Below are 22,740 nucleotides of genomic sequence, written 5' to 3'. Positions count from 1 at the left end.
GAGGTTTTGGAGAAACATATTGTACATTCAGCAGACATTTTTCCAGGGGTTGCGCTGCTTCTTTCAGCAAGACAATGTCAAGCGACATCCTGCATGTTTTACAACAGCATGTGGGTACTAAACTGGCCTAAATGTGGACCAGATCTTCCTAAAACTGAAAATGTGTGGTGCATTCTGAAGCACAAAATGTGACAATACCTACCTGTTGAGCAACTTCCGTTGTACATCAAGCAAGAATGTGAATGAATTGCACCAACAAAACAACAATCCTCAGTTCCCAGATGCTTACTGAGTGTTGTTTAAAGGAAAGGTAAACATGCCCCACCTCAGTTTTTTTGTTTGTTTGGTTTTTTGGAACATGTTGCAGGCATAAAAAAAAAAAAGTGAATATTTGCAAAAAAAAAAAAAAAAAAGTATCATTGTATTTCAATTAAATACATTTCAATTTATCTGGAATTGGAGTTGAACTATATCTTATCTGACTCCAGTGCTGAATTGGATTTTGTATCTATACTGTTCACTCTCAAAGACTCTTCAAACTTTGTCTTTTTATTTACTCCAGTTGCATTTTTTAGGTCAGTATCATGCTGTACTGTAAATTTGTTGTGTAAACTACTTTTTTCACATGTTAACCTAAATAAGGTCACATTCAGAGTAAGCAATCATCTAGTTAAGCCATGTAAAGGGTTTGATAGTTGAATTCATTCATTTATGGTGAGATAGTGCTTCTACGGTGCTGTAATACTAGAAAGGAAAGGGGATTTACGGGGACACGCTAACCAATGAGACCAGAGAATGACATCTCCAGAAAATTGGCATGATAAATAACGGGACCATCATTTAATCAAAACCAAGACATAGTGCAACAACATGAACAAACTTCCACAGGTATCCCTTGACGATGTCTTCGCCTATCTGGTCTGTGTTGTGAGCGCTTACACAGCAGATCAGTTTAGTTACTATAAACCCTCGAAAGCCCATGTACAAGTTTCAAAAGAATGGGTTCAGGACTTGCATATCTTTAAACCAGAGAATAACAACACAGTAATTTGCTCAAAAGAATATTAAGCTAAACTTGAGAGTACCTAACTGTAGGGGGCTTACCATAACAGATGTTTGTTTGTTTGTTTTATAGATACTTTATTGTTCATATTTTCTGTTTTTTGGCACAATTTTAAAGCTCTGATATGGACAACAGGAAATTCAGTTTTGCGAGACAACATTGTTGTGAAGTGGTGCGATACAGATAAAGCTAAATAAAGCAGTACAAGCCCCTTTAAGTGTGAAACTTTCACTATTCTAGTGTTAGAACCTGCATTGAGCATCATTTAAAATAATTGATAACTTGACTGCAGTTTCATTTATTAGGACCAAGTTGGATACCAACAAGAAGAAAAGGTTGAAACAGGTCTGTTATGGTTATTGTCACCAAAAATACACCAGAACTGATCCCAGTAGAATCCCAAATGTGCAAAATGCTACCAGAAGATGCCAAGATGTCGGAGATATCCTATGATGCAATGCTGATTTACTTGACATTCACATACCCTACCCATTCTCTACGTTCCCATTCCAACCAGTCCATGTTTGTTTCCTAATGGTTGTACTCGGCTGCTACCGCTGTCTTAATGGTTAATAAATATTGCAAGTGCTTGGAGAATGGTGGCCACTGTTGTGTGTGTATCTACAAACAGGTATTCAGTCTGTAAGAGAAACCTAACCATTGATAACTTTACTACCCTAAACAAACACATTACACCAGTTTCAATAAATGTATTAAGTTTGTCACAGACTACCATCACTTCCAACATAAAAACTGTGTAATTTATGGCTCCTTGTTGTCTAATCTTTACTTATAAACAACTCTGAAAGAAGCAGGAATCTGCACAAACCATTAATGGGGTAGCTGTCGGTGTACAACCGTTTTGACTTTGGCCATGAGCATTGATGCAGGGGCCCCAACCAGTCCGTCAGTGGGCGCCACTTTAATCCTCTAATTTAAAAGTGACTGCAAACATTGTGAGTGTGGTAGCATGTTTTATAAACCACCCTGAAAGACACAGCAACGTGTATTTTCCAAGCAGTTGCAACCTTTATTATCCATTCAGAAAGCTAACAGTCGAAGCTAGCGTGGGATCTCTGCATGGTCAGAGTGAGGGAAGAAGGACTTGATTGAGAAACTATAAATGCAGTTTGAATGATCTGTTAATTCTATTTATGAGTCAAATAATGGAGCTATGACCTTGAAATGAAAAAAAAAACCTTTTCTGCTAATGCCATTTCATTTTAATTTGTCGTTTCAAATTGAATTCTGGTAAGCATTCGCATCTCCTCAAAATTAAATGTCCTTTTCTGTGTCACTGTAATTAAGTTACAAATGAGCAGTCTTGAACAAGAGAATGAAAATGCAGTTAGGAGGATTCATTATTAATTTTATTTATATGAGAAAATGCTGTTGCTGAATTGGTTTCACAATAGTGATCTTTACAAAGAAAATGTCTTTATTGGGCTATTGCAATTTGTGACATTTGGGCATGATGTGTGTGTACATGATGATGACTGTGTGTGCATGATGAAAATGAATGTCATTAATTGCTCTAAAAGTGAGAACTCCTGGTAAAACTTCTACTCCACCTTTCTGGAGGTTTAGGATTATGATTTGTTTAAAGCAGTTTTTTCAGGCAGAAGCTACAGCCTTATTCCTCCATTGAGATTGAAGGTTTCTAAATTAAAAGTGAATGATGGGATTTCCTTTCAAATACCTTCTGGATTGGACCATGACTACAGTTTGAGGAGGATGTTGGGAAATAATTTCATGGTAATGCCTGCCAAGTGATTGACACCCTGTGAGAATGGTACATTGAGAGGTTGCCATAGTAACCGTGGCTCAGTTGTAGTGTTATGCCTAAAATTATCATTAAAAAATAGGAACCCTGATACAAGGACAACAATGGAGGAGTATTATGGTAATACTTTCATACAAGCAGTTCATGCCGGGTCAGGAAAACACAGTGGTTCAAAACTTAACGAAATGATTTTGAGTAACAGAAAGTGACAGAGTGTGAATGAAATGAGTGAACTTTCAATATTACAGTCTCTTTTAGGAGTGGCTTAAAAAAACAAAGGCTAAGTTGTTTGAAGACAGAGTGTTTAAATCAAAATGTGAGTTGCACACATGAAGCACTTGTTAAATCTTCTCTGCTGATGCCAAACAGCTAATCATCTCATCATAAATCATTCCATCTTATTCTCATCTCAAGTCTTGTTTTTTTAGTGGGGGAAATGCTGCCCCATATCATCACACTGCCTCCACCAAAAGCTGTTATCCTACCGGTGTGGCCAAGTGTTAGTGCAACTGCTGTATAAGCAGAATCTGGACTCATCACTGAACATAACGTTCCTCCACATGTTCAGGTTCAAGTGCACATGTTGCCGACAGTGTAGGCCCTGCGTCTGATTATAACAACTGGATACTCAAAACAGGAGTAAAAAACAAAATACGTTGTTTGGCATTGAGAAAATTTTGGAAATGAGTGCAACCCATATACTCACAAATGCATTTTCCAGATTAATTTGGCCCCATTTCAAAAGAAAATAAACAGGCTTTCCAACGGTATACAGTTAATACAGTTTATTGTAAGTATTCTTACAAGAAAGTAAAAAAATTAACTAAACATTTTGTGCTAGGTTTTATCTGAGGTAATGATCCTTGTCGGCAAACAGCCTTCAGGTCTGCCCACATGATCTTTAGCAAACTGTAAACAGCTTATTTTTGTTATCAATAAATACAACTATAAACCTAAATGCAGAAACAATAAACACTGCGCAGGCTAGATAACCAAAAAGAAAAGAATGCAAACACAAAAACGAAACAGAGATGAGAACAAAACAGAGGCCAAAAATGAAAGCAACAGTGAGAATCTTGCACCGACCGAACAAAGGAAGCCAGGAATGCACCAAGACCTATCTGAGCAGGTGTGGAGCAAACAAGACGAACGATGAAAATAACTTACCAAAGTGAAAACAAAGCATTTCAAAACAATCTGAAACCTAAAATTTAAAAAAAGAGGGCCATGACTTGTAGAGAGTGGTGACTTTTTGCTTAGAGCCCTATATACACACCACATGTGTGTGCTTTGGGGGTTTGTGTGGCTTTGTGTTAGTCTGACAGTGACATAGATATCTGTACACATTGATTCATCAGCTGGGGGGAAGGGATGATTCTTGTTTTTAATCCAAGATGGATGGGGGGGGGGCAACACACGTGCACACGAACACCAACTCATAGGTCACACACACGCACACGAATGCAGGAAAATTATGTCAGCTGGTGAGTGTAAACAGAAACAGCAGAACCACCAATCAGTGAGCACTCTTTAGCAAATTACATGGAAAATTAGAGTGTGAAAGCAGGATGAAGGGATGAAGTGCAGATAGAGCTGCAGGGAGAGGGAGAAGCTTTTCCGCAGATTACAGAACAGCTACAGATTATGGCCTGTGGATTATGAGTCTGACAAAAAAAGGAAAAAGAGAAGCAGAGGCAGAAATACAAGTTTTTTTTCTGTCCTTTTTGACATCCCCACCCCCCAACACACACACACACACACACACACACACACACACACACATCCATCTTTGCATTTTCTTTTAAGACCTGCTGCTGTTTATCAGTCCCATGATCATATACAGATACAGATCAATCACACTGACATACACTGAAGCAAAATCACGTGGAAGACAGAAAATCCCCCAACAGCTGGAGGTACAGTTCCAACAAACAATTAGTTCGCTGGCAGGAAGTTAAGAGACTTTTCTGTCACAATGTTATTTTAGATAAGTAATATTTTGAAGTAAATTGTGAAAAAAGAGTCTCAGAATTTCAACTTTATTTACACTTGCTGCAGATTACTATCAATAAAAGGTTTGGACACAGTTTCCCACTAAACTCAATTGGATAGTATGTCTAAAAATATTTTAGGACATTTGGCAAAGCAAATAACAGTCAATAATAGTGATAACTTAACCTCCTAAACCACATTAGACATTATGAAATAGAAGTCCCCCTAAGGCCCCATTTATACAGATTATACAAAGCAAAGTTCTCAAAACATTCTAATATCTTTGTACTCGGACGTTCTAAAATTCATAAATGAGTGAAAAAAAGGTCTTAAATATACCATCTTGAGCAATTATCAGAATAGACTTTTCCAACGTGTCAAATGGGAGGATAAATACACCTCCAGTATTTGAATGCTTAATATGAACACACACTGAAGAAAGAATTGTAACACTGGCTGTGGTTCAAAACATCTGCTTTACTCCGTTATGTGCTAAACTCTGTCTCATGGATCATGTTGTTTTTATCAAAAACTGAACTAAAAAGTCATCTGGTTCCATTCAGCCTCCTGAATGTCATAAAACAGTCACAGAGTTACCTTTTATCTGAAGTTTCCATTTAATTTTGAGTTATTTGCTGAGGGGTTGCTTCTTAAGAAAATAACTCAATAATCTATGTTTTAAAAAATACACATTTAGTTCACCAAATGCCTTTATTTATTGTTTCCATAACATTTTATTGTAATAATGAACAATTTGGTGGAAGAAAGATTGTTTAAAGCTCTCAGAAGTCAAAGTGTAAATTCCAACAGCACCAGCAGTGTTACAGTAGAAAATCTGTACGAGACATGAATATATTTTTCCCTGGTTTGAAGTTTCAGTTTGCACTGTTTTTTAAATAGATTTCCTTCTGTTTCTCCTATAGAGCTCCTTGGAGCTGCAAAGCGGGTCAATGTCAACATCCAGGATGCAGACGGGTGAGTGACAACAATGCAACCAGCCATCATTCTTTCACTTTATCAAACTTCTGCCATCATCATATCCTTCCTACCCTCATAGTTACCCATTCTCTTTTATAGACTTAGAAAAATTGACTAGAGTATTGTAAATTTTTCGACAAAAAGCATTTGAATTCATAAGTCAATGTTACATTAAACCCCCCAAAGCTTCTAGATTTGGGCATTAGGCTCCCAACCTGGTTGTCATCACACAATGATCAGAGTGGTTTCTACATACTTAAAGAAATTAGATAAATAATTAAGATTATAAGACTGTGTTGTATTTGCTCAGTTATCCTTATTCTATCATGTTTTTCTGTTCACTAATCAACATGGCTTATTATAAAAAGGTTTATCAGGCTCCCTCCACAGTCTTTGTAAACGAGACCTTTTCTGTCCCATAGTTTCCATCTACAACAATGCCATAACCCTTTTCACACAGAGATGGCACTCTGACACTAAGAAGACCACCTTGTCACACCACTGTCTACCACCTTTCCTTATTTACATTGACCATGTGTGGGCCATGTGTGGGCCATGTGTGGGCCATGTGTGGGCGTTCAAACATCGTGCAAGTGTTGAGGAAAAATAAACTGCCCTGTCTTCAGGTTTGCATACTCTCCCTCATGGCTCTAAAAAGCTCCTTCACAAGGAGGCAGCAGCAGCTTTCCAGAGACCACTGGTGAACGTCTGTCTTTGTTGTCTTACCCTGTGTGAGTCTTTTTTCTGTGTGGTGCTTTTATTTTAATCATTGAATAATAAATAGATGGTCCATTCCTCAAAGTTATGTCTTCAAACAAGTTGTAGGCTGCCTGCAAGTTTGACTTGACATTAACCATGTGAACATGTGCAAGGATATTTTCCTTGTGATTTCAAATGCAGGTAATGTAAGGAGACAAGAGAAATCCTTTTAATTAAATGGAGAATTTCTTTAAAGTCATTTAGCCGTGTCTGCACTATGTGTCGAGCCTGTCAGGATTTATCAGAGGTCGCCTTATTTTGCTTGAACAGTAGAGAAGTTGGGAATGTTTTGATAATGGAATTGGACATAAAAAATAACCAACTTAAGTTAAACTGAAAGAACAGCAAACTCCATTAAATAAGAGCAGCCAATTATTGCCTCTGATCACTGGTGTAACAAACCATATTATAATACATTTAATCTGTTTAAATCTGTATATAAAACACACAATGTTCTAAATGTTCAGCTATGGTTTAGCTATATTTAGACACATCATGGGTTAAACTTATGTGTGCACATGCTTGGTTTACGACTGTGTTTCATTTGGCACGATCAGATAACAAGGGTCATTTCATTGTGCTGGATGGAATCAGATAATTGGACTCAGCTCCTTGTGTAATGACTGATGAGTTGTTGATTTGACCCCAGGGACTGGCTCTTATGTTCACAAGGGAACCATTAAACACATGCACACACTCACTCCCATGGATGCCCTATGTGTACACTGAACTCCAGGGTAGTAAGATTGCTTATTAATGGAAGTAGGTCACCCCCCCTCCCCTCCCCTCCCACCCATCTCTCACATGGAGCTGAGGGGCGGAGCAGCTGTACGGTGGAGATTAATTCAGCAAAGTTATACTCACACCACATTCATGTGAATATGTATATTTTTACACATGATCTGTGTCTGTGTGAAGGCTGTCACCATTGCACCATGCTGCCCTGAGTGGTAACAAGGAGCTGATCTCCTTGCTGTTGGAGGCCCAGGCTGCAGTGGATATCAAAGATCACAAAGGTAAAAATGCACACAGACTTTTTACACTGTCGCTGCAGCTCACACTGTAAACAACACACGGACACAAAGCACATAGAGCTGCTCAGAAAAACAAAAGAGCTTAAAAAAATCCCCATATTTCCGGCTTCCCCTAAATGACACATAATACCAGCTTATGTAATAAAAAGTGAGCATTTTGAGATTGTAAAAAACTTTGGGTTTTTTTGTGTGTGTGTGTGTGTGTGTGTGTGTCTCCATGAGAGGTGACAGATTTGTTTGCACAGTAAATAACAGAACATACAGGATGAACGCTTCAGAACTGCAGGACTGAGAGCCAAGTGGAAGCAGAGCAGAGAATAATATCTCCATCCCGCACTGGCAGATTCGAATAGAAGAAAAAAGAGGAAATCTCAGGGCAGATGGGAGTTATAATCCCTGCAGGATGTAGGCCTAGTCTCTCTGCGCTCCCCAGTCAGTTATGCCCCGTGTGTCTCTAAATAGAGGTGTACACCTGGCAGGCATCTTTACCACGTGGCCATACCTCCTCAACGGGTGTGTTTCTGTGAACATGTCGGGAAAATGTTGGAAATGATGCACAAAGATTTCCCAGTCCAGAGTAGTGCTCACATTTCTTGCCAAAATATTCCAATTCAGATTATTTTAAAGCTGGTATGAACCATATTTAATGCTTGTATGTGAGATATTATTTGTATTAAGACAGTTTTGCATTTCAGCTCAGCTCTGCAAAGCATTTTGCATCTTTTAGCTCATTGTTAAGTGCCATAACTCCTTGCTTTTGACTCTGTGCCCAGCAGCAGACAGCATGTAGACAAAGTTAGCAACTAGCTGTGAAGAAATCCAACTGTGGGAGTATTTTGTAGCTAAACCCTGATAATTATCTTCAAATAAAAAAAATCTGGCGCCAAGAAGTTACTCCAGGTTTAGATTAATCACTCAAATATTTGAGAAAGCCAGCATTATCTTGAAGAGAACCATTTCCTCTTATTCAGAAAAATACCAGCCTGAGTTCACCAACCTGGACACCCTGCAAGCCTCTGGGCTTGATATCCTGTCCAAAATTATGATAACAAGGAAAACGAGGTTAGCTGCTATTAAGCATGCAGCCCTGCCAGGACGATCATTGTCATATAATGACGGGTTTTTCCAAAAGCTGAACATTTGTTTAGTTTGGATTGTCACATTTCTTTAGCACATTCATGATCATTATCTGTGGAAAACTGATCTTTTTGAAAAGACATGACCTACTACGATTTATCTGCTATGGGTTTGTGTATTTTTATTTTAACATTGCCTTGTCTAGACATGAGTATTATTGACATAGTCTATAAAATCTCTACACCAGAAAGGGGATTTTTTTTTTTCCCTGCCAGGACGCTTGAAAAAGATCCTTTTGAAATTAGGCCAAGTGCATTGCATGAAGCTTTTCTTCAGAGGTGTAGGGGTTAGTGTTGCTCTATTTCAGTACAGTCAAGGTGAAATCCTCCTGTCTTGTTCTTAATCACCAAAACACTTTTTTCTTCTGTTAAAAAGATGTGTTTCCTATCTTCATATTGAGGGTGTAGCTTCTATAACACAAGCAGCTGCATTGTCTTTATTATGCTGCTATCTAACCCTCTGAATCACATCTTTCTCATGTCAACGGACCCCGGAGGGCCTCTTTACTCAGTTTGACAACATGGCTTATCTCTGACATCAGGGATAGAAACATGTCTGCTGCTACATGGAGTTGCTCTTGTAAAGTGGTGTGTATTGTCCTCAGTAAGACATATGAGTTAATGATTTCATGTTGATTATTTTCCCTGCTCTTAATTGTACATTGCATTATTGCTGGATAGCTCCAGGGCAGGAATGTGTTGTCCACTTTCCCTTAAGGTCTGCTTAGGCCATGTCAAGATACTGATAGGGACTTACTTGCCATTTGTTTGGGGGCTGTTTGTCTCCAGTGTCCTATGAGTGTTTTGCTTGCATAGAAAAACAATTCCAGGGTTGCAAAGGTCATAAACATGTCAAACTCTTAGATGTCATTTCCAAGATGGAAAGCTATTTCTGTGCCTGAGGTTGTTCAGTCAGGACAAAACGTTTTCAAATCTTTCATTCAAGCACTTAATAATTATTGTTATCAGTTTCTCAATTAATACTTTTATGATCATCCATAAATGATGTATAGGTGATTGGAAAATAGTGTCAATTTTCATCACAGTTTTCATCACAGTCATCACAGTCTGAAGAAACTTTAAAAAAAAGGTGTTAAGTTCTGTTGGACAGGAAAGAAGTATCATTGCAGATACTTTTGTACTCAGTCCACTAATTTAGGCTCTCCACATTCAAGTTTAAGAAAGAAAATAGGAGGTTTTTTTTATCTGCTGGCTGTATAATTGCAAAACGATTTATCTATTTAAAAAACTGTATTTGCATGCATTCATATGCTCATCTTTGTGTCTGTGTGCATGTACTTGTGGGGTCTTGTATGTCTGTGTTTTATTGTGCTGTCATCTACGGCTGTGTGTTTGTGTGTGTGTTTGTCTGTGTGTGTATATGTGTGTGTGTTTTGTGTAGGAATGCGTCCTCTGCATTATGCTGCATGGCAGGGGAAGACTGAACCAATGAAAATGCTGCTGAAGGCAGGCTCATCAGTCAACGGACAGTCAGATGAAGGACAGATCCCTCTGCACCTATCAGCTCAACATGGACACTACGATGGGGTAACTTTGTGTGTGTGTGTGTGCACTGTGGATGTTTTATTGTGTGCAGAACTTGTGTATGTTTTTGTGAGGCGTGTCTCTGTTTTCTAGGTTTGATGATGCATGCATAAAGTGGTCTTGTAACTAAACAGGAATCCCAGATACCATCATATGATTTGTATGTCTATGTGTGTGTGTTACAGTCAGAGATGCTGCTACAACACCAGTCCAATCCGTGTATCTCTGATACAGCTGGAAAAACTCCACTTGACCTTGCCTGTGAATTTGGACGTGTCGGAGTAAGTGCATTTCCGTAAGAACAAACACAAACAAAAATGTATTTAACTACAATTATTATTTGACTGCATTGCGATTCAATCAAGTCTAAATGTATACCACAGCAAGACTAAAATGTCTAAAAACATTCTAGACCAATCTTTAGTTTGTATTTAGTTGAGCTATATGTTTAGCTTTTTTACCTGGTTTGACAAAAGACTCGGAGAACTCTTCATATAATGAAGTATACATGTGCATGTGTGTGTTTTAGGTGGTCCAGCTCCTGCTCAGCAGTAACATGTGTGCAGCCATGCTGGAACCAAAGCCTTCAGACCCCAACGGAGTTTCACCTCTGCATCTTGCTGCTAAGAATGGACACATAGAAGTTATACGGTCTGACTGAACCCTTCTCTCAGTTTGTCTTGTCATCAACTAGCTGTCACTCTGTTTTTCTGTCTGCCCATGTGTATGTCTTCGGGGGCAGGTACACAGTACAGCCTAATCAGGTCTCCTCCTAACGATCAAAGGCAGCAATAGCCTAATTTTCAGATGTTTGTGAACAACTTTGTGTCTGATTTTCCTTTGGTGTGGGGTGTGATACTGTGTGGCCCAATCTACTCGGAAGGTCTTGAAAGGAGAGATTGTAAATAATGAACATGTTTGTGACTAGAAATCACTTAGTGTGTGAGGTGCTCTTGGAGGAGCTGAGCACGCAGTGTGTGAAATGTAAGGATTACTGCTAGTTTGCAATGATTGATGTAACGTTACTAATATTTTTGACTTGCTTGCACTGATGTTAACATGTGGTGCACTGCCCTGAACGCCAAGCTATCTATAATACTTGAGACCATTTTTATTTGCCTCCAACTGGCGCTAATACATACAGCTCACATTCCCAGCATCTCCAGGACTTTGTCCATGATTACTTCTCTTTTTTTTTGCCATTTTTTAAGAAAGGAAAAGGCCAAAAACAACCATCACTGCTTCTTCCATTTTGCAAGCTATGTTTCGTACGCTGTACGATCAGAAGAGCTAGATCTTGTGTGATCTCTGTTTTGTTACCATAAAATGTGTTGTTTCTAAATCTTTGAAGGTTTACAGAAACCCGTAAGTGTGTGTCAGCCTTTATCCAACACATGCTTGAAGAATTATTTTGGTTATCCTTCTTCTGTATTTATTATTGTTGCTACTGAGAATATACATGTCATGTACAGTTTGTGAAGATTTTGCCAAACAAAACACAATTTAAATGGTCTGTATTGGAACGCATAATACAAGCCTGCAGAAGCCCTTTTGCTCACTATATTCACAATCTCATATTCACTGGCACAACTCACAGACTGATCTCATCATGTGTTAAAAAGTTCAGAGGCATTTAGCACAGTAACACCAGCTGTTTCCTGAAGTTTGCTGTCTTTCACTGCCATTCTTTAGTCTTTCTCTATTGGCCTCCATCATTGGGCAGCAGTGGGTACCATGCTACCATGGGGTGGCTGTTTTTGCAAGATTAGGACCATGATCCCCAACCCTTCCATTTGATAAAGTGACAAGACTTGTCAAGATTGAATGCCCAAATTGCTCTTGATATGCTCATTGTTATTGCTTTTATTTTAATTTTAATGTAGTCAATCTCTTTAAATTTAGATAATATTGTTGTAATGGTCACAACTTCCTATTCTGACATTTAACCATCAAAAACTATAGAAAAATGTTTATATATTTCATGGTTTGCATTAAAGAAACTTAGATGTATGCCCTGCATAACCAGGGTAATACTCCTCTTTATCTCCCTTTCCCCCTGGCTTTAACCCTTTGATGCATGGTGACCATTAGAATTGGACACCTATTAAAAAATCTGTTTGTATATTTAGAAGTGGGGAGGGTATATTTTCAATTTTGCCATTTCAGTGGACTTTAGGAGAGTCACTCATCACACTGCCACTCACTGAACAATAAACAAATATAGAATAAATGTTCATATGTACACGTACATGTATATTACCAAGTTTACCTCAGTGACAAACAGGACAAGAAAAGGATACTAGTAAACTGTTTTAGAATATTTTCATTATATAAATATGACAATTTATAATTTTATAAATATTTCTATAGAACAGATAAAATAAATAAATAAGCTAAATAAAAACTCAAATATTAAAGACAGAGTAAAGTGCCTGTACATGTCTGTAGAAGTAAAATATTTCATGTGATAAAAATGTGGCATTGATTTTTAATAGTTCATGCATCAGAGGGTTAAAGTAATGCTTCCAACCTTAAAAGTTTTGTGCTTCTGAATCCTTTTGATGGCACACTGATATTTATTATTTACATTCCTGAGGCACTTCTTGCCCCTGCACTGTCCCAAGGCTGAGAAACCACATTTCACATTTTTTTCTTTACATTTTGGGTCATCAGGTCACAGCAGGGTTTTACTTTACAGCACTGTGTCACATGCCAGGAAATGAATATCAGTACACTGGACATTTGGAACATGAGTCAACGTGGATTCAGCAAAGAAACACAAGCAGAATTATTGAAGGAAGCAAAGAAAAGAAAGTGAGAGCTCAGAAAAAAAAACCAAAAACAGGAGCACCAAAGTATAAAATTCTGTTCTGTAGTGCTGCTTTAGTAGTCCTAACTCTAAACCTGCCTTCTCTTTTTACCTTCACTATCCAAAGGTCCAAATGTCCAGGGTCCAATCTTAGACAAGTTCCTCTTCAAATGTTGACAGAATTACTTCTTTTTTATATATATATATAGTTATATATGAAACCCTGGACTATAGGAGGAAGGAAATCCTCAGTCCTGACCTCTACTTGTTTTGCTCACTTAATATCCTCAAATGTGTAAAAAAAAAAAAAAAAATTGTGAGCAGACTCACAAGGTTTCAAAACTTTACTGGAAGTGACCTTAAAAAGTCCTTAAAGAGTTTGTTTACATGACTTCTAACTTCAGTACATTTTTTAACTATCTTTCCAGCTCGTTCTGGTGTACTGACTCTCAGGTAGATGGCTTTTGTCTAGTCAAAGCCAGAAACAACCCTGTTGCCTGCTGAAACAAAAAACAATTCTTTAAGAAAGAAAAATGAACAACAATACAAAACACACAAAAACTAAAACTAATTTCTGATGGAATTTATCTTCTATCAATGCCTACATTTTTTCTTCCTTTTAATAAGTATATTATTTTCAGGTTGGTTGTTTGCGATTCTCATTGAGATGAACTTGTTCTACGAATAAGTTGTATTAAAGACTAATATGAGTGTTGTGTTGTGCTGCAGGTTGCTGATTCAGGCTGGTATAGATATCAACAGGCAGTCTGAATGTGGCACAGCACTTCATCAAGCTGCCCTCTGTGGGAAAACAGATGTAGTGCGTCTCCTGCTAGACGTAAGTATAGTGGCTATTTTTAATGCTGTCAAACATTATTCCGTGAAGAAGGTTTACATCTCAACATTCATCCTACTTAAGTGTGTTAAAAATATGTTGGAAAATGTTGGGTTGTTACATAAAACTATCAAAGGAGTCTGTCTGGACTCCTGACTGCTATGTTTAAACCTACCTTGGACGCATTAAGATGGAAATGCCTATCCCTTCTTTTGACCAAGGTTTTTTTTCAGCATTGTCTTTTATGCTGTTGTACCCCACATTGAATGTTATTGCCATGGCAACCCATACAACAATGTTTGCAACAGGCAGGTGCATTCCACCACATCCTTTTTACACTTTCTTTTAAAAATGTCTATTGATTTCCCTTTCTTCTTCCATCCAGAGTGGCATCAGCGCAGGAGTAAGGAACACACTGAGTCAAACTGCCCTGGACATTGTTAACCAGTTTACCACCACACAGGCCAGCCGTGAGATCAAACAGTTACTCAGAGGTGAGAACATAAGCTTCAACACAAATGCACAATCACATGGTACAAACTTGTTGAAGTTCTCCTTCTAGTGATCCCACAAAACATTATGTTGTCATTTAATCATAGTTAATTCAACTGTCAGATTTATTTATACATTTTTCAACACATTTTTGAGGGGGTTTTTCTTAAGCAGGAAGCATCCAGTAAGAGTGTCAATCTGTATTTATTCCAAATTTTTGTTTCAATTTTAGTGGTTTAAATTCTGCTTAAAACTGATTTTCAAGCCACTACAAAGGCAGAATAATTTCAGTCTTTTCAGATCTGAAGGTAAAGACAGCAGAAGTAAGCTCGAAGGTTTATGGACTGTGTGAAGGTTTATGGATTTTTTTTTATTTAAAGGAACAAAATAGTAAATAATTTCACCGCAGGGTTTTCTGTTGAACACCAGCTGTATCAAATATCATGAGCCCCACCTCCCTGTACCCCTCAACCCCACTTGCTTCATTTCCAAACTCATTCATTCATTATCCTAAGCACTTATTCCGATTGAGGGTTGCAGGGTGCTGAAGCCTATCCCAGCAGTCTTTGGGTAAAAGGTGGGGTACACCCTGGACAGCTTGCCAGTCCATCGCTGGGCCACACAGAGACAAACAACCACTTACGCTCACTTCTATGGGCAATAAGGAGTACCCAATTAACCTAACATGCATGTCTTTGGATGGTGGGAGGAAGCCAGAGTACCCGGAGAGAACCCACGCATACACAGGGAGAACATGCAAACTCTAAACAGAAAGGCCACTGTCCAAACCTCACCCCAGCTGAGGATTGAACCAGCAAATTTCTTGCAGTGAAGCCACGGTGCTAACCACTATGCCCCTGTACAACCCCTTTTCCAAATTGTGAACACTAAAATGAGAACACGCTGAGTAAAACAATACATGTTAAAGTTACTTACGTAAAAATATTTACGTAGTTACTCACACTAGAAGAACTTTGGTCTCCACTCTAGAAATTCAAGGCTGTTTATCCAATTCTGTCCCTTACTTTTTGTTGACAACTGCCATAGTTGTTTTTAGAAGTAATATCAGATCCTGGTTGCCTTTAGATGAATGTTTTAGTTCATTCTCCGCCATTTTGCTTCAAAAATACACAGTGCCATTGTACTCTTGCTGGAGCTTTGGGGAGGGCCAAGGGCTGCGATAGGAGGTGGAAATTCACATGAACTTACATGAACGTGTGGCCAGACCGGCTAGAAAACACAGTGCTCGAGATCAGCACAGAGAGACGGTGTGTGACGTCATGCTATACTGTCAATGAAATTACAACTCTACAAATAGCCATTTTTTAAATCCTTCAGTCCATTCCTTCAGTGATTAATTTCTGCTTATATATTCATTATTTTCTATACTGCTTAAAGGGGTGCTATTATGGTATTTCAAGTTTTCTGAGCTTTCTACAGTGTTACAGTGTTGAATCATCATCAGACATGTGTACGGCACCGTTTTTTATCACCTAAACGCATGTTTGAGTTTGAGTTTGAGTTCCAGCACGCTCCTTCTTTGGTTTCCATAGCGACAAAAAATGTGTCGTTTTAGAGAGTTTTTTTCTACTTCAAAATCCTTGTGACATCCCGGGGGATAAGGTTTGGTGATTGGTTACCTTCCACTAGTTAACAAGGGCATGTACAAATACATCAGGCAGGTGGAAAACGTCGGATAAAGTTATTTCGAACGATAGCTGGTGAGTTTACCAAAGAGAGACATCCTGCTGCATTCGTTGCTGTGGGTTGCTGTTTTCCACTTCGTTTTCAGGGTCTGATTCAGGTTCCAACATGTAGGGCTGTATGCTATGTGTTGATATTGTATTTTGTTTTTTTATTGAGTTCATATTAGCCTAATCTTTCTGTTTATGAGATGTTACAATGACGGCGAAAGCAGTTGCGGTGCGCGCTCCCGATGTAGTGCAGTGGCAGGAGGTGGGGCTTAATGCGGAAGAGTCTCAATCCACTCGTAATGGATTTCCTGTAAAGCACTTTGGGTCCGGACATATAAATCTTGTCCATTATTATTACCTCCACCAAGGTGAAGGTTATGTTTTTAGTGGCATCGCTTGGTCTGTCTATCTGTTAGCAACATAACTAAAAAAAAATGGACAGATCAGGAATTTTCCAGAAATTTCCATAAAGGAAAAAGGAACAATTGATTTGGGGTTGATCTGGTTCACCACCCGAATTCAGGACATTTTTTTAAAGGATTCTTTACATGAGCAAAGAAGGTGCAAATCCAGGAGCATCGGTTAACCCTGTCACACCAACAAAGCGTTTTCCTAAAACATAACATTATTGGATTTTCTGCAAAAATCCTCACGCAGTCTATTTTCTTTTATTTTTGTAGCATTTTCTTTAAATATGCATTGAACCTGTGTTGTGGTTGGCAGTTTTAAATGAGACGTTTCACAGAAAACAAGAGATCGCTTTTCAAAATTCTGGAAAGATAAAAAAAAAAAAAGCCCAGAAAAATGTAGTAACTCACTAGTGGCCATCAAGCATGTACCAATGGTACACCTTAGAGTCCTTTGAAATATTTAACAATATGTTTAGATCACCTGCGATGGACTGGCGAGCTGTCCAGGGTGTACCCTGCCTGTCGCCCAAAGCCAGCTGGGATAGGCTCCAGCTTCCCCGGGACCCTGAATTGGATTAAGCGGTTCAGAAAATGAATGAATGAATGACACACCCAAATAAAATTGCTGAAAATATGTATAATATGGCCCTGCGACGGACTGGCGAGCTGTCCAGGGTGTGCCCTGCCTTTCGCCCAAAGACTGGTGGGATGGGCTCCAGCTTCCCCTCGACCCTTCCTCCGACTAAGCGGTTAGGATAATGGATGAATCAGCGTATTATCTCGAACCTTTAAAACTTATGCTTGTTTTTGTATAAGTGCTTAAAATACCATGAAAGCTCATTCACAAAGTAAAATAGACATAAGGGTATTGATCAGTTCTACTGGCACTAAGTTTGCCTCATATATTTTTCTAGCTTTGACTCTGAGGCATCAAAAAAAACTATATGACACTGTGGATCATTATCTATCAAAAACCATTTGAGAGGACCTAAAACTGTGAGAACAAGTTGGACAGTTCAACACGGAGGCTGGTATGATGCAGGGTTTGTTTTCTCTGTCAAGCTGTTCATAGTCAAGGGACCACTTGGTTGCGACCTAGGTTTGTATCTGTGGGGAGATCAGGATTATTTTGCTATTAGAGCTTCTAACTTTTAAAAAAAAGCCTTCAACATTTACTCCTGTAGGAAACTGTATGAAAAACGTTATCATCTAAATGGCATTTTAACAGAAAATAACAATAGTGTCTTCCAGCCAGGTTTTAGACAGCACCACTGCACTGAGACCGCTCTGACCAAACAGCCCAATAATATATGTTTGCATATAGACAATGGAAAAATCTCAGTATTAGTTTTACTAGAGCTCAGTGCTGTATTTAGTGTAGTTGAACATATTTCTGAAACGACAGGAGAGCTGGCTGGACATCTCTGGTCCTGTACTAAACTGGCTCAAAACATACTTAGAGGGCAGAAAGTACTTTGTGCCAATAGGTAACTTTACATCTGATCAGACAAGAATTACATGTGGAGTTCTCCAAGGTTACATCCTAGGGCCTCTTCTGTCTAACATCTGCATGCTCCCACTGTCACAGATCATAAATAACAACATTAGTTACCATTGCTACTGTATGCAGACAACACACAGATTTATATAACTTAATGACTGGATGCGACTAAACTTTCTTCAGTTAGCTTAAACAAAACTCAGGTGATTGTCTTAGAGCCAAAGAGAAAGCATTAAAGGTCACGACAGAGTGTCATGCTATAAACCTCAAAACCCCTAACCAGGCCAGAAATGTGGATGTAGTAGTGAAAATCCGAAATCAAGCGTATCACCCTAAGAATTTGTCAGAGGTAAAAGATCTGATTTCACAGCGAAACCTGGAAAATCTAGTATAATTTCTTCATTTTTTGTCAGCTTGATTATTTTAACACTGTCTTTCCAAGTCTACCTAAAAAACTGCAACAGCAACTCATTCATAACTCTACTGCTTGTGTAAAACCAGGGAAGTTGACCTCATCAATCCTGCTCTGAGGTCTTTACTCTGGCTGCCTGTCCATCACAGGACAAAGTTCTGTTGCTGGTCTATATAATTCTGAATGGTTTAGGACCAAAATGCGTCAGCAACTTCTTAGCCCAGTATGAACCTACCAGAAAGCCACAGATGAGCTGAAACAAACAGTCTATCTAAATCCATGTTAAAGGGGTGCTATTATGGTATTTCAAGTTTTCTGAGCTTTCTACAGTGTTACAGTGTTAAATCCTCATCAGACATGTGAACAGCACTGTTTTTTATCACCTAAATGCATATTTGAGTTTGAGTTCCAGCACTCTGTCCGTTCGATTTCCATGGCGACGAAAAACGCGTCATTTTAGAGAGTTTTTTCTACTTCGAAATCCTTGTGACGTCCCGGGGGATAAGGTTCGGTGATTGGTTACCTTCCAGTTAACAAGGGCATGTACAAATACATCAGGCGGGTGGAAAACGTCGGATAAAGTTATTTCCAACGATGGCTGGTGAGTTTACCAAAGAGACATCCTGCTGCATTCGTTGCTGTGAGTTGCTGTTTTCCACTTCTTTTTCAGGGTCTGATTCAGGTTCCAACATGTAGGGCTGTATGCTATGTGTTGATATTGTATTTTGTTTTTTTATTGAGTTCATATTAGCCTAATCTTTCTGTTTATGAGATGTTACAATGACGGCGAAAGCAGTTGCGGTGCGCGCTCCTGATGTAGTGCAGTGGCAGGAGGTGGGGCTTAATGCGGAAGAGTCTCAATCCACTCGTGTTGGATTGAGGCTGATCTGACAGCCTACGGAGAGAGTCGGTCTGAAGTAAATAAAGCGATTTGTGACAATAACTCGATCAATCCCAGCCCTTCTGGTCTCAGAAATAAAAATAAATCAGCCTGAAATGCACATAATAGTTCCACTTTAAACATTCACTTGTTCTTAATTAACTTAATTTGAATAGTTTTTATTTAAAAGTTCAAATCTGCTCAATTTCTTTTAAGCTTTAATTTTTTTAAATTGATCATGTTTTCAGTACCATTTTTTTCTAATTTTGTTTTACTTTCTCTTTTGTTTTTAATTTTAATTTAATTTATGCTTTTCTAATGTTTCAATGTATCAGTAAAGCTGATCTGCCTGTGCCTGCTGGCATTTCCTCCATTCTCTTGTTGTAGATGCCTCCGCTGCAATGCAGGTGCGAGCACTGAAGGATTACTGCAACAACTATGACCTTACAAGCCTGAACATCAAAGCTGGAGACATCATCACGGTACAGTCGTATAATTATATTTCCATAATTAAATAAAACGTCAACATTCTGGACTCTGTCTATGTACTCACAAACTTTTTCTACTAGCTCCTATTCAGCTCATCCCGACACCACTCCTCCTGGTTTGCAGGTGTTTCTATCTTCCCAGACTGAGTAGACACATTTTTAGCACCTACTCCATTGAGGTTAGGCTGAAAATGTGATGAGTACAAACAAATTTGTAATACTTCGTAACCCCACCCACACTGGGGACACCTCAATTGTAATGGAAATTATCTATTGTGCCGTAACCGTCAGAGGCTCTGCGTAGGTCCAAAGTGGTTCGAAGTGCACTTCGTCGGACCTGACGTGCATCCCGGCTACCCAAATGCAGCTACTTGGAAGTACTCCCTTGTGATTGGTCAGAGTGTTATTACATTTTTATGAATGTTTGGTTCTTGTCACTGAATGCATAGACATATGCATTCAGTGCATATAAACAGTTGTCATATATATATGTATGTCTACAGCTGAATGAAAGTGCCACTACTGTTGTTCTAAAAAGGGGAAATACTTACCAGAGCTGAAGCAAACCATAAAAAAAACTCCATCCTGTGGCGTTTACCAGCTGATATCAACCCTTCTGCCATCTGCAGACCCTACACTTGAGTATAAATACACACTCCATCTGTGTCAGCTATACGGGCTTGACCTGAGGCAGATGTTGTGCGAGTATAAACTGACATTTAGTTGGTGCTAGTGAAAAAGGGTCATTAGTTCACTTGGTAACCCATCACCTCCAGTCCCACATGTACGACAGGTTCAGGTAGAACGTAATAGAAAACAAGAGCATATCCAAAGTTGGAGTGGATCAAGTTAAAAAGTAAAAAGTTAAAAAAAAAAAAAAAATTTAAAAAAAAACACATGCCAAGAAACATAAACACAACATCTTGATTAAATTATATAGAACTAGTGTAAAGATGGAAAGAAGGCAGAGGTGAAGGCACCCTTTGCTGGTAAACTGATGTGTTGTGGACTGACTAAATCTGAGATACATTAGGTGGTTGCAGTACCCCAGTGTCACTGTCTACATACCTCCATCCACCAATGCTATCAAAAGGAGTATATACAATTCATAATACCTTATTTTAATTTTTATGTATGTTTTTATTAAATTAAATAAAATCCTGCATTTATTTAGCTCATATTAGTAAAAAGGACAGTGTTTGTAGATTTGCCTTTGCACCTTGTTGTGCAGTGCTTTGTGTTTATACAGCATGCATGTATTTAAATTTAAATGTTAAAAAGATTTGAATCTTTAATGAAGTTATAGATAGTGATTGCTAAATAATTAAAGTGAGAAACTTTATGTTACTACAAACTGTTTTATGTTTTGTAACTAGCTGATCCATGAAAAAATAATTCTAGCTTGTAAATAAAACTTATGAGATAGAAAAGGGAATAAGGTAGACATAGGCAACACAATATACTGCATTTCAAATGATAACAGGTTTATGTTAACTTGAGTACATGAATGAACAGAGTCATGTTTGCTATGTTTCTTCTTTCATATTTAAAATGCATAAAATATTTTTTTCCATTTATGCTTTTTTATAAATACCATTTACACATATCATTTACTCCCCCTAAATATGAGACTTTTATGAAAAGTTCCTGGTCACATTGTGCTCATTTTGTATTCATGTATTTCATGGCAGCATGTTTTCATGTTTTGTTTTATACTAGCAGAAGTTAAGTCAAGCTTTATCATTCTATAATTGGAAATGTTGAGTTGTCTTTCATTTCTATATTTTTTTTTTGTAGAGATGTAACTGTGCTATTACCACTATTATCCCCGTGTGTGTTTTTGTGTGTGTTTAGGTTTTGGAGCAGCACTCTGATGGCCGATGGAAAGGCTGTATTCATGACAACCGCACTGGAAATGATCGTGTGGGGTACTTCCCCTCTAATATGGTGGAAGTCATCAAGAGGGCAGGTGACCACCCACATCACAGCTGTGTGCGCGTGGGTGTATGCGTGTATTTGTGTGCGTGAGCAGGTGTGTGAGCTTCTGCATGTGTGAATGCAGCAGTTCTGCTGTAGCTTATACATAGTTGTAGATAGCTGCAGTTTCATCAGCCTCTTTGAGCAGCACATGTTTTCCCCAACCTGTCAATCATTTTCATGATTCAAGGACACCCCTTTACTGGCTGTTTTCCTTCTTTCTTCCTCAAAACTTTCTGCTCCTTCTGTCACATTCCTGAATCGATAACACTCCCTCAAACAACCTGGGGCTTGTACCACACAGCAGGTTCAGAATACTAAGGGTAGCTCCAAACCAATCTTGCCTTACTATCCCTGACAATTGAGATTTTGCTAAGCAGTTTTACAACACTGATTTTCAACTTTGGAAGTGAATCCGACATTGGGTACGTCCACATTGGCATGAGACGAACACCCACAATTGTGTACTCCTGGTAGGGTAAAAGCAACCCATCTACTGTTACCAATCTTTTATGTTGCCATGGTTGTTAAGCCACTTCATCCACTTGTGGGCAGTGCTGAGTTCAGTGTTCACTTCCACATTTTGTCACTGGTTGGTGGGTGTATTTGCAGACACACTCACACAGCCTCTATTCAACTGTTCCCACCAAATCTACAGTTGATGTGGATGTTGTTCTCCTCAACTTCTCTCTGTCTCTTGTTCTTTGTCTGGTGTTTTTTTTTAATTTGGCGGTTTCTGCATCGTCTTCTTCCTGTTCCTCTTCTTCTTTATTCGTTTTCTCTTTTTGCTGGTTGTGTGTCAATACCACCGTGATTTCCAGTGGTATTGCTCCGTTTTCTGTGCCAGATAGCTAAGCCCGTTGCAAATTGACCAAATTACACACATAACCAACGCAGGCTGTAGATTAAACTGTCCATTTGTCTTCTGTGTGCCCTGGGAGGGTCAGACTAA

At 38.6% G+C, this 22,740-nt stretch overlaps 1 protein-coding gene across 1 annotated transcript in view; it reads left to right on the top strand.

The window, feature by feature from the left end:
- The window catches only part of LOC306754264 (uncharacterized protein), a gene marked incomplete at its 5' end in the record, with an annotated part of 41,638 nt that overhangs the window by 5,375 nt on the left and 13,523 nt on the right, over nt 1-22,740 (top strand). The window contains 9 exons of the mRNA XM_079238207.1: nt 5,762-5,813; nt 7,494-7,591; nt 10,148-10,293; nt 10,476-10,571; nt 10,820-10,941; nt 13,829-13,937; nt 14,320-14,428; nt 19,711-19,805; nt 21,666-21,780. Of these exons, the coding sequence (XP_079094333.1) occupies nt 5,762-5,813; nt 7,494-7,591; nt 10,148-10,293; nt 10,476-10,571; nt 10,820-10,941; nt 13,829-13,937; nt 14,320-14,428; nt 19,711-19,805; nt 21,666-21,780 (942 nt within the window). The remainder of the gene's footprint in view (nt 1-5,761; nt 5,814-7,493; nt 7,592-10,147; nt 10,294-10,475; nt 10,572-10,819; nt 10,942-13,828; nt 13,938-14,319; nt 14,429-19,710; nt 19,806-21,665; nt 21,781-22,740) is intronic.

The sequence above is a fragment of the Telmatherina bonti genome (assembly GCF_933228915.1).
Source record: "Telmatherina bonti genome assembly, chromosome: 3".
Lineage (NCBI taxonomy): Eukaryota > Metazoa > Chordata > Actinopteri > Atheriniformes > Telmatherinidae > Telmatherina > Telmatherina bonti.
The sequence above is the reverse complement of the archived record's forward strand: the minus strand, read 5'-3'. Positions and strand labels throughout refer to the sequence as shown.